This window comes from Equus przewalskii, unplaced genomic scaffold (genome assembly GCF_037783145.1).
Source record: "Equus przewalskii isolate Varuska unplaced genomic scaffold, EquPr2 ChrUn-13, whole genome shotgun sequence".
In the NCBI taxonomy this organism is placed as follows: domain Eukaryota; kingdom Metazoa; phylum Chordata; class Mammalia; order Perissodactyla; family Equidae; genus Equus; species Equus przewalskii.
The window spans coordinates 5,833,010-5,846,228 of NW_027228750.1; the positions used below are offsets into that span (position 1 = coordinate 5,833,010).

Here is a 13,219-nt window from a genome sequence, read left to right on the forward strand (position 1 = left end):
TCTTGGTTTTAAAAATCATTTTTAATTTTCATGTTAAATCTTAATTCCCAGAAAATGGTTGGGGAAGGTTTTCTCTCCCCTTTGATCCTAGGAAACAGGACCAACTGTGGCTCTGAAAGTGAGAAGTGTGTAGTAAGTAGATAGTAGAGGCAGGCATTTCAGTTGCATTTTATTGTTTGGCACAACAAATTGAGAATTTATTTAATTCCAGTAATCCTCGCTAAAGTCCAGAATATTTAACCCAGAAAATGTAGGACTACTTAATTAAGTGTGGGTTCTAGAGAAATTAGATTCGCCAAAATTGGTGTCTTCTCAAGCACATGTAACATTTTTATATTCTCTGTAAAAGAAACGGGAGTATGAATTTTGAATTTGCCGTGTATTTGTACTTTGTATATGATTTAATACAATTTGTTAGTTGTGTCTCCTCAAGAAGGTTTTAAGATGCTTCTATGTTTCTTAGTACTGGGCCAGCTAGGTTGCTACTGTACATGTTAATGAACCAGTCTTTCAGTCTCAAGTTTTGTCAGTCTTGGATTCCTCCCACGTATTTGGTCTTAACTTAGGGTTAATCAGTTTATTTTTGGTGCTACTTCCAAATAGCGTAACTTGTTGCAAATAATTGCTCAATAAATATTTAGTGAATTGAGTTAAATCTTTCTTCCTTTGGTGGTATCTGAATCTTATCCTCAGGATTAGAACGTATGCCAAGCTGATAGGAGAGCCAGTGTCCACCGCCAATATGCAGTGATGTTGCTCTCTTTTATTTTTACGTTTATTTCTCACCCTCTCCTTTTGTTTGTGTTTGTTTTAACCATATAGAGCTAGAGAGAATCTTAGAGATCATCCAATTCAAATTTGTATTGTAGAAGAGAAAACCAGGGGCCAAAGTAGCGAAGAGACTATCTAATCAAGTCACAGTTACTTAGCACAAAGTACAAAAAATTTTTTAAAAACATTTTTTAATGAATCATTGGCATAATAGGGAGTAGAACCCAGATCATCTGAATCCCACTTCAGGCTTCATCCCCCAGCTGCATGATGTTGCTTTCTCTTTTTGCTATTCCTTTTTTCCACTTCTTTGCTCACCCTTTCCCTGTGCCTTGGTGTCAAAATGGCAGTAGCCAGCCCCATCAAGCATTTCTGACCTGACCTCCTTTTATGGGGAGATAGTGGCAATTACAAGTATAATAATTCACAATATGCTTCTCTGAAAATTGCACAGGCCCCGTGTTCTTTAAAAAACAAACAAAAACAAACCTTTAACCCAGCGCTGTCCAACAGAACTTTCTCCACTGATAGAAGGGTTCCATATCTGTGCTGTCCACTACTGTAGCTATTAGTCATATTTGGCCCTCGGAACAAGTCTCGAAACTTGAAATGTGGCTAGTGTGACTGAATTTTTTATTTAATTCTAATTAATTTAGAATTAAATAGTTCCTTTTGGCTAGGGGCTACCACATTGGACAGCGCAGCTGGGAGCATTAGTAGTTTGCCAGTGTGTGAAGAAAAGTGGGTTAAGATCAGGTCATTTAAACATTTTAACTTTTTTTTTAATTGAGATATAATTGACATATTAGTTTCAGGTGTACAACATAATGATTCGATACTTGTATATATTGCAAGATGATCACTACAATAAGTCTAGTTTAAACATTTTAACTTTTGAATGAGAAACTGTTGGGTGATATATTCTGGGAGGAAAGGGCTCCCTGAAACTGTGCTGTAGCCTTCTAGATACATGACACCCACTGACATTTCAAAAGTTCTGAGACCCCTATAGAAAGTAAACTGGGTTAACCTTGTTTAATTCAGGTTTTTGCACACGTTTTGATGGATACCTTTTTTTTCCCCTGAAGTTCTTTATATTCGTTACAGTGGTATGCAAGAGGCATGCCTATGGAGTCAGCCCGAGTTTAAATCATCCTGGCTCTACCACTTACTGTGTGACCATGGGCAAATGACGTTAACCCCCTTCAGCTTCAGTTTTCTTGTCTTTAAAATGGGATTGTGGTATTTCTTTTATGAGATTGTTTTGTAGATTAAGTGGGGCAATACGTGGAAAACACTTAAAACACTGACTGCTACTAGGCACTGTTAAAACTGCCTTTTGTTATTTTATCAAAGTTGGTTCTTGAAACAACTCTAAGATTAATAAGGAAAGTGGCTAGACCCTTTTTATTTACAGAGCTATGTCTTCCCTTCCCTTCTCAGATTTTCAGAAACTATTTTAACTTTTTATTTTTGGATAATTATATATTCACCGGAAATTGCAAAAATAGTGTAGAGAAGTCCTTACCTTTCGCTTGTTTCCCCCAGTGATTACATCTTACATAACTATTGTGTAATATCAACATCAGGAAATTGACATTGATACAATGGTGTGTGTATAGTTTTATGCCATTTTATCACCTGTAGATTAGTTTAACCCCCTCTGCAATCAAGGTACACAACTATTCCATCAGAAAGATCCCTCTTGTGCTATCTCTTTATAGTCTTAGGCGCCTTCTATGTTTCTCCACCTTCCCTAACCCCTAATCTAGCAACCACTAATCTGTTCTCCAACTCTGTAGTTTTGTCATTTGAGAGTGGTATGTAAATAGAATAGTAAGTATGTGTTCTTTTGAGATTTTTTTCATTCAGCCTGATGTCCTTGAAATCCATTCAAGTTGTTGTATGTATCAATAGCTCATTCCTTTTCATTGCTGAGTAGTATTCTATGGTATGGCTATACCACAGTTTAACCATTCACCTATTGGTGGACAGTTTGGTTATTTCCAGTTTGGCTATTATGAATAAAGCTTCTGTGAACATTCATGTTCAGGTTTTTATGTGGATGTAAGTTTTCATTTCTCTGGGAATGTAATTGCTGAGTCATATGGTAAGCATACGTTTAGTTTTTTGCGTTTTAAGATATTGACAAATTGTTTTCTGGACTGTGTATCATTTTACATTTCCACTAGCAGTTTATGTGGGATCCACTTTCTCCACATCGTTGTCAGTATCTGGTATAGTTACTATTTTTGTTCTATCTGTTCAATAGATGTGTAATGATACCTCATCACGGACTTAAGTTGCATTTCCCCAGTAGGCTAGTGGTATTTAACATATTTTCATGTCATCATTTGCTGACCATATATCCTCATCAGTAAAATGTCTCTTTATGTCTTTTGCCCATTTTCTAATTGAATTATTTGGTTTTTTACTGTTGAGTTTTGAGAATTCTTTGTATATTATTGATTCGAGTCCTTTGTCAGATATATGATTTGCAAGTATTTTCTCCCTCCCTGTTGCTGAAGTTTTAAATTTTGTTGAGGTCCAGCTTATTGATTTTTCTTTTTTCTTTTATGGAGCATGCTTTTGGTATCATGTCTAAGGTCCCAAGACCTAGATGTCCAAGATTTTTTCTTATTTTTTTTCCCTAGAAGTTTTATAATTGAACTTTTACATTTGAATTTGTGATCCATTTGAGTTAATTTTGTGTAAGTGTGAGGTTTAGGTTGGGGTTTATTTTTTTTGCCTATGGATATCCACTTGCTCCAGCACCTTTTATTGAAAAGACTATTCTTCCGTTGAATTACTTTTACCTGTGTCGGAAATCAGTTCCATTGCCTAGTTTTGTATGACCTGAGCTGAGAAAGTTTTCTATATTTTAAATGGTTGAACCCATGACACATGAAAATCATGTGAAATTCAAATTCACTGTCCAGAAATAAAGTTTTATTGGAACACTGCTCCACTCATTCAAATGTATTGTCTGTCTGTGGCAGTTTTTGTACTACAACAGCAGACTAGAGTAGTTGAGACAGACCATATGGTCTACAGAGCTTTTTATAGAAAGACTTTGCCGACTCCTGAGATCACTCAGCTAAGAGTCATGTCGCTGCACACCAGCCCAACAGTACTCAATCCAAATTCATGTATAGGTTAATCACAAATTTCAGATTCCTGATGTTTGGAATTGCTCATAAATAGAAACAAAAATTTAATCTGTGAAAGTTAAAGTAAACTTGCCTCATCTGTAAAATGGGAAGTAGAGTGATTTTTGACAAGGCAAAGTGACATGCTTAAAATTTTTTAGTTAGTAAGTGATAGAACTGAATCTAGAACCCAGTTTTTTTGCCTCATGGTCCAGTTGGCTTTTGCTTTTCACTAAGCACATTTGGATTGTTAATAAAGAGATAATTAAAATTTTTTATTTTTGTAAGCAACAGGTTTGAGTCTTAACCTGATAGTTAACGTATGTCTTTTGAAATCTTAATATTTTCTCTTATTACTCATAAAAATCATAGTAATGCTTCTTAATTATTCTTGGTTAGCAAATTTATGATTTTAGTCATATTTTAATATTTTTTTTAAAAGGAAAGAGGGGCGTTGATCCCCATAGCTATCTTCTCCAATGTCATTAAGTGACAGGATTGCTCTTATGTATTCCCTTGTGAGTCAGCTTTCCTTTCTCATGTTTTTTCATCTTTGACCAGCTGCCCAACTGCTGTCACAGGGAAAGTGTCCCTAAGTCAGACAACTAATTGAAATTTTCTGTAACGTCGAAAGCTATTGGCAGGAATTTTAAATCTGGAAACTATTGATTGTTTTTGGTGATAGGAGTGGGGAATTATTTTGGGATTATACAGAGAACTAAATAAACAATGTCATTTATCAGAGTAACGACTTCAGAGACTGATATTTTTCATTACCCATAGAAAGGCAAAAAAGCTTTTAAGTGTATGAAAAATTTTGCATAACATAAATTATACAATCTTTGTGATCTTGCAGAGTTATGTAGTAGGCACTCTAAAATATTTGTTGAATAAAGTAATGTTCCCTTTGTTGGAGGGTCTTCTAAGCCACCTCAAGTCTATTAGTTGTAACAAGCTAATTTTAGTTATCTAATCTAATGGGAGTGTTGCAAGAGGAGTAGATAGGCAGAAAGGAAGAGAGTGTTGTGTAGTGTGTTGGAAGAATTTGAGTTTTAGAGTCAGGTGAGAGTTTGAATCTTGGTTGTTACCTGCTAGCTTTGTGACCAGTATAAGTAACATATCTTGTTTCAAGCTTTGTTTTCTTTTCCGTAAAAAGGATTTATATATCTACTTCACTGGTTTGTTTGAAGATTAAAATGTGATAACATATATGATCTCTAGCAGACACTTGGTGAATAATAGTTTTCTTCCATCTTTAAGAGATTTTTTTCCTTTTTTATGTGAGTCTCTTGTGGGATACTACATGTACTCTAGATTAGTAATTTCTCCCTCTAGTTTTGATATCCTAGAGTTATTGCCAATTATTTCAAGGAATGTATCACATATTATTATTCTGAAAATGATAATAAACATGGTGAGCACTTATTGTGTGTCAAATACTGTGATGAGGACCTTATATTCATTGGCTCATTTAATCCTTACAATAACTCTCTGAGATAGATACTAATATTAATAACATTTTAAGATGAGAAAATTGAAGTTTAAAGAGATTAATGAGTTTGCCCAGAGACTTAGTAAGCAGTAGAGTTGGGATAATAACCTAGGTCTAACTGTAAAGCACATGCTCTTAAGTAGCACACTCTACTGCCTTTACAATTCAACTGGTTTGGGGTAATAATAGTAGTTAACATATGTTGAATATTTGTTACGTTCTAGGACTATTCTAAGGACTTCATATGCTTCGTTTCATTTACTCTGCACACTGATTTTTTGAGGAGGTACTGTTACTTTTCCCCATTTTCCCAATGAGAAACAGGCTACAAAGAAATTAACCTGCAAGGATAATACTGCAGGAAGTGGTAGGACAGGAATTCAAATCCAACCAGCCACTCTTAAAAACACCGCAATGTAGGGGGTGGGGGTAAAGTGAGGCAGTGTTATAAACATACAGTGATTTATTTACTAAAATAATGGCCTTGAAAATGAGCAGTTTTTGTTTTTCTTTTTTAATCAGGTTTTTGTTTGGAACAGAAAGAATTCTTAATAAGACCAAAAAGAATTTATTTTCAGAAAACAACTTCAGCCATTTTTAAATTATTATTAATAAATTATTTTTAAAAATGTAATTGTTTTGCTTTTGCTTATCTGCCATGATTTTTAGGACTTGAGGATATTACATTTTTTTCAGTTCTAAGCTATAATTCAAGTGTAAGAATGATATTATGAATTTAAATTTTTTTGTAATGTGGCAAGCTAATGTTTTATGCATTATTGAAAATTTTCAATAGTGATAAGTATAAATGATGCTATTTGATAGTTGATAATATTGATGATATTAGCACATATGAGGATTTTATTGAAAGTGTCTTGTATTAATCTAGTTATAATAACATTTTCTAAGACAACCATTTGTCTCTCAGATGAATGTTTGTATTTTCCTCTGTAGACTTACATACATCTCTTAATATTTAATTTCAGAGTTTGATATCTGAAAGCTTTCCTTAATCACAGATATAATGTAGCTTGGCTCTTTTTCTGTAAAAGAACTGATATCAGTAAATTTTAGCTTTTGCACTATAGGGAAAAACTCAAATGTTACTTATACATTTTCTGTTGGAAAGCTAAAACGCTCCACAAGAGATGGAAAGACTATGAAGACTTTAGACATTTTTTTTTAATTGAGATATAATTGACATATAACATTGTGTAAGTTTAAAGTGTGCAACATATTGATTTGATACATTTATATAGCAAAGACACTGACTTTAAAATAATGTTTTTTAATTCAAGGCAAGGCAACTTCAGTATCATTCTTATAAAGCAATAATGGCTAACTTACTATAATAACCTTTAACAACTTTGTATGCCATTCTCAATTGGCACCACCACAATAATTCAAAAATAAATTTTGTTTATTCATGGGAATTCATTAGCCACTATGACAAAAGTAGTCTCAAATTTCTCTGTAAACAGAGGTGAGCTTTCTATGTCTCAGCCTTAGATAGCAATCAAAATTTGAATAACAGGATTAGTGAGGAGATAGGTTGAAATTTATTTCGTATTTTAAACTTTTATCATGGTGAAATACGAGATTACAATCAATTTAAGGTCCTTTTCATTTCCTTGTACAGTGGTTTTTTTGAGATTGGCCGTGTTTGACTAATTGAATGGTTTTCATATAAATGAGGGTTGGAATAAAACCCACAGAGACTTGGCCATGTTAGAATTACCATTGGTAAGCTGATAGTAATATAGAAAATGTGTTACAATCAAGGCAGCTCCTTCTTGGTGTTAATTTCAGTGGCAGATCTAGGTCACAATTCATCTTCTGCATACTAAATACCTCCTCTGAAGCTTAAAATAACAGGATCTATTCAGAGACATTTTCTTTTCTTTTTTTCTGTGAAACTGCTAAAACATTTAGCAGAGGGTAATTAGATGACTACTTTAAAATTGGTCTAACCTTTATATTTAATGGCATTAACATTTAGCTGCTTGGGAGAATTGCCTAGATTACTAATTTGATATATGGGAAAAGCATTTAGATTAATTTTATTTGGTAAGAAATATAAATGACTGTTACCAGGTGTTTTAACGAATTCTCAAATGTTTAGTTGTATATCAAATAAAAGATTGACTACTTTTTCTCTTTTGCTGATTTAAACAATCTGATTACATGTATATTTTGGTAATGATCTCAGTTTAATTACAAGTAATGTTTGCAAAAGAATGGTTTTCTTTTTGTTGTTTAAAAGCAAATATTAAACGGAATGAAAGTTATTTAGTATCTGTACACTTTAAAGTCTGTGCCTTGAACTTTTAAATACTTTCTTTAGAATGTTACATAACTGTTGTACTATCTGGTGATGTGGAATAATTTTGTGTAGAGTACTGCAACTATCATATATTTACATATTATCCCAGGTAAATTCTTTACTGTAAAATTTATTGAACTTGTTCTTCCCAGATGTAGTAAGAGGATTAGAGTATCTGTCTTAACACTGAACTGCTTGAATCATGTCAGAAATACTATTCTTGGATGGATAAATTCTGTACAGTAAATACCACACCAAGCTTGAAGGTTGGTCAGGACCACACATGGTATTTAATCCTAAAGATTTCTTGCTAGGTATATTTTCCAACTAGTAAATAAGAGATGCCATTCTATTTTGAGTTTGTCAATCCATGATAATCCTTTAAAAATTAAAAATAAAATTTTAAATTATAAAAGTAATGTGTACTTATTGTAGAAAATTAGAAAATACAGATAAACAAGAAGGAAGAAAGCTAGGTATTTATAATCCTGCCAGCCTAGGCAACCCCCTACCATTAACACCTTGGAATATATTTCTCCAGATATTTTTCTGTGTTGTATGTACAAAATATATATAGATGAGTCAGACTTTTTCCTCTCTTTAGGTCCTTTTCTTCTTCCTGAAATATTTGTCCGTAGAAAACATGCCTGGCTTGTCTTATTATTTAGGACTCAGCCTCAATGTGGCCTCCCAAAGACAGCTTCCCAGCATCTAGAGTAGCCTACTGATACTTTCTTTTTCTTGCCCAGCTAGATTGTAAGGTCCAAGAGAGTAGGGATTGTGTCTGGCTTAGTTAACACCATACCCCTATTCCCAGAAGTGTCCCTGGCAAATAGGTACTTAATAAATGTTTAAATGAATGAATGTTTAATATTATAAAAATGGGATCCGATTATACGTGTGTAAGATGCTCTGGGAAGAAAGGTAAGATATATATTTCTGATGTTAGATTGCTTATAGCCTGTAGGAAAGGTGGAAAATTAAGTATGTAATAACCCAGAATGTGGTAAGTGCTATGATAGGGGAAGTTCAGTGCTAAGGAAGCACATAATAGGAGTAGCTATCCAAATTGGGTGGGGAAGAATTACTAGAGAAGGCTTTCTGGAAGAGTGACAATGTAAGCATTTTGTCACCTTGTAATTTGTCAGTTCTTTTCATCTATAATACAATATGTAGTGGCTGGGTAGTATTTTATCAGTATGTAAGTGTCAGAGTTTAATCAATATCATCTTATTAGACATTTGGAGGAGTCCCTAAAAAACACTGTCATGGATATCGTTATGCTTCTTCAGTTATTTTCTTAGGTAATTTTTACTTGGGAGTGGACTATCTGAGTCTGAGAATTATTGTTTTCAAGACTTTTGGTACATATCCATTTTGGAGAGTACCATATTGCCCTCTGTGAAAGTTGTACCAGTTTGTATTTCCAGCAACAGTATAAGAGAATGCCAAAAAAAAAAATCTTGCCAATTTGGGTGGCAGAATGGTGTCTTACAGCTTAATTTGCCTTTGATTCACCTATATGTGTCACAGTAATTTGTATACTGACAGCAAAATATGATAAGCTTCAATTTAGATTTTACAGTGGTTTCTAAACAGATTTCCATACAGTATGGCATATGTGAAATAAGTGATATTTCCTTTAGTTTTGGTTGCAAGTCATATTAAGTTATATGCTTATCTTTGTTTTATTTACTTTTTAGCATAATCTTCAATCCAGAATATTATTGTATTTTAGGATCTTTGTCTTATTTTATAAATATGTAAGTTGTAATGGCAAATGCAGAGAAACTGAGAATAAGCTATTTAATTTAAGATCAAGTACCTTAAGAAGCTTGTATGTTGACATTAGGTCTAGCAACTAACTTCTTTTTAATTATTGTGGCCAGAAACACCAGATGAAAATGGTAAAACCCAGAGAGCTGATGATTTTGTCTTGAAGAAAATAAAGAAGAAAAAGAAAAAGAAACACCGAGAAGATATGCGAGGAAGACGCCTTAAAATGTACAATAAGGAAGTACAAACCGTCTGTGCTGGCCTGACTCGCATCAGTAAGGAAATTCTCACCCAAGGACAAATAAATAGCACTTCAGGAGTTAATAAGGAGTCCTTCAGGTATCTGAAAGATGAACAGCTGTGCCGATTAAATTTGGGCATGCAAGAATATCGGGTACCCCAGGGAGTACAAACACCTTTTATGACTCACCAGGAACATTCTATTCGTAGAAATTTCTTAAAAACAGGTACTAAATTTAGCAACTTTATTCATGAGGAACACCAGTCCAATGGTGGTGCTCTTGTCCTTCATGCTTACATGGATGAACTCTCATTTTTGTCTCCAATGGAGATGGAGAGATTTTCTGAGGAGTTTCTTGCTTTGACATTCAGTGAAAATGAGAAAAATGCTGCTTACTATGCTTTAGCAATAGTGCATGGAGCAGCTGCTTATCTCCCAGACTTCTTGGACTACTTTGCTTTTAATTTCCCCAACACTCCAGTGAAAATGGAAATTCTGGGCAAGAAAGATATTGAAACAACTACCATTTCAAATTTTCACACTCAGGTAAGGTAAAATCATTGTTAAATTATTTAGTAAATACAGTTACAGTATCTCAACAGTATTAACCTCATTCTGTTGCATAGCACATACCAGCACACTTTTGATAAAAATTCATAATGGTAAAGGTGGTTCAAGTTGTTTATTCCTCTATTTGAAAAATCTTAATTGCTGAAGTTCTTTGGGATTTGGCTTGTTACTTGCTTGATCTGAGAAATGCTTATACATGTTATATATCATTGCAAGTCTTTTTGGAAAACCAGCTTGAAAACTAATCTAGTCTTTCACAACTCAGGTAATGTTAGTATGGAGGATGTGATTTAGATCTGGTAGCCTCAAGGTAGTTGACTTACCTTTTATGTCATAATAAAACACATGAGGGCATTGGCCTGTTCATTTGCCAGGTTTTTGCTGTTTTTGTTTCTCTTCTTTCAGTAACTTGTTGGCAGTCTATCCCAGAAACATACCCCATTTATGTGAGTTGGAAGTGTCACTAGGAAGACCGCCATAGCCTCTGCTCCTTCTGCCTGTGCACTGTTGTAGGGGAAGACATTTTCTGAATCCTTGCTTGGGCAGCTAGGCTTAAGTCAGCAGGGAAACCTCTCCTTCCTAACTAGTGGTTTTTAACTAGATATTTTTTCAGTGAAGTTATTTTAGGGCATAAAAAGAAGTTGATAATGTGTCCTAGTTTTTTTCTTCCTTGCTTTTCTCATAAGGATTATGAATGTGAATGGTCAGCTGTAAGTTTATATTAGAGATAGAAATTCTACACAAGTTTAGTGGAGAATATTTCACTTTTTAGAGATTTATGATTATATAACCTGTTTTTTTAATGTTATCTAGTAATTTGCTGCCATTCTTTTCCCTAAGATTTTTTAGGTAAATAGACTGTTGCATAATCAGACTCTCAGCTGCCTGCATTATGGTGGTTTCAAGCCACTTAGATTTATTTGAAACCTCCTCTAACTTGAATCTTTTTAGTGATTCTTACCATCCTTGCCTCCACTGAGGGGAGTATCCAGTTTAGATTTATGAGCTTCAGAATTTCTCTAATTGAAGTTCTCTCTGCAGTAGAGAGAGCAGGAGCAGCCAATCTGGAGAGGTCGCAAGATGGGGCTGCCCAAGATGTTGGAACACGATGTGCAATAAAGGGCTTCGTCTTGGATTTTGGCCTTATTACCACAATCAGGTACCGAAGTGCTGACTTTTGTAGTAGATTTTCTTTTTTCTTTTTTTTTTTTAAAGGAGTTTTGCCCTTTGAAAGTTAAGGAATCCTATTTTTATAAATATTGCAGAAGGAACTGAAAACAGTTCTCCTGATATAGTCCATAATCCCCATAAGTCCCTGTTTAACAAAGAAAGATATTGCTGAGAGAAGAATTAACATGCTCCTCTATCACTTTTTTAGTTTAGAAAAATGCAGCAAATTTTCTCTTCTGATTGATAGACCAGCAAGCGTATCTGAAATAAGCGAGAAACCTGGGGGCAAAAAGTCTTATTTGTGTAATGGTGACTTTTTAACCTTCATGTTAGTCTATAGTAGATCAAACTTATATGTCAATAGACAGCACCTGATCTAAATAGTTAATAAAAGAAGTTATCTCTAAATATTCCCTGCTGATTTTTGTCCTCCAGTTTTTTTAAATGGAGCTGAAATTTAAATGACTGTACCAACAACTTACCTTGATATTTACTTTGAGATTTTATGAAGTAACCACTTTTAAAGAACCTATCAGATTATTATTAAACATCGTTAAACACTTCAATTACATAAGAATATTGAGGACTCGTGAATTTGAGTTGAATAAGTCTCATGCTCTGGTGATCCTGAAACTAAATTACTTATGAATTTTCAGTCATTGGAGACAAATGTGGGGTGGATATGGGACCTTGGAGTAGCCTACGAAACTTTAAATTTGCTCCTGTAAGATCTTTGGTAGATGTTGGGATGGAAGCTAACACAACAGTTCAGAAATATTTAGCACTTCATGCTTTATAGAAATGCTTTCACATTCGTATCTATATATTTGAAACAACCTTTGGGGTATGTAGGCAATTTTATCTGTGTTTTCCATTGAAGAAACTGAGGTTTGGGGATGTTTACTGTTATCCAAGTTTGTGTAGCTAGTAAGTAGAAGTCAGGGCACACACCTAGGCCACCTGAGCAATATATGCATCATTTTACTGTACTCCTTCCCTACTTCAGCCATTGGAAAAGAGACTAGTGCTTTTATGTGTCTAATGCTGTAGTCAGTGAAATTAAAATATCTCAGTTTAACACAGTATTCAAAAGACTATTCTAATATTTTTAACAAGTGCCTTTAGGTGGTTGGGAATTAAGTAAAAACCTTATGTACTTTGAACTTGTATGTTTCTTGAAGTTTTATAAAATTCTATCGAGCCTATAAATAAAGTGAAGTAAAATTTTTATTAGAGACACAGTTATTGGAAGTTATTTGTAGTTTAAATATGTAGCTGTAATAATTATTTATGACTATATGTCAAGATAGTTTATTCAGCAAACATTTATTGAGAATCTACTATGTACTGGACATTCTGTTCTTAAAAGGACTAATTGATCAGCTCAATCTAGTGGAGGAGATGAGTAAACCAGCAGTTATAATACAGTTTGATAAACACTAGAACAGAAGTAGGCATATGGAAAACCCTGTAATAGACGGAGCACAGTTTGTGGTGTTACCTAATTCAGGCATGAGGTGATTAGAAAAGGCATTTTATAGCATGTGATGCTTGAGTAGAGTCTTGAAAGAAGATTAGTACTTAGCTTAATGAGGGCGTTTTAAGCAAAGGGAATAATAACCTATGCAAACACATAGGCGTTAGAGGATGTGGCACTTTCAGGGAGCTGCACATAGCTTGTCATGGCAAGAGTATGTGCTGACTGTCAAGGGATGGTGAGAGTTGAG

At 34.1% G+C, this 13,219-nt stretch overlaps 1 protein-coding gene across 2 annotated transcripts in view; it reads left to right on the forward strand.

Moving 5' to 3' along the window:
- RSBN1 (round spermatid basic protein 1) overlaps nucleotides 1-13,219 on the forward strand; it is a 38,650-nt gene that overhangs the window by 2,208 nt on the left and 23,223 nt on the right. Inside the window, exons 2-3 of one of the 2 annotated variants that reach the window (XM_070607917.1) lie at nucleotides 9,625-9,850; nucleotides 11,364-11,481. In XM_070607917.1, the coding sequence (XP_070464018.1) occupies nucleotides 9,625-9,850; nucleotides 11,364-11,481 (344 nt within the window). Of the gene's footprint in view, nucleotides 1-9,624; nucleotides 10,299-11,363; nucleotides 11,482-13,219 lie in introns of both variants that reach the window. The other variant, XM_070607916.1, reaches the window with a different exon arrangement.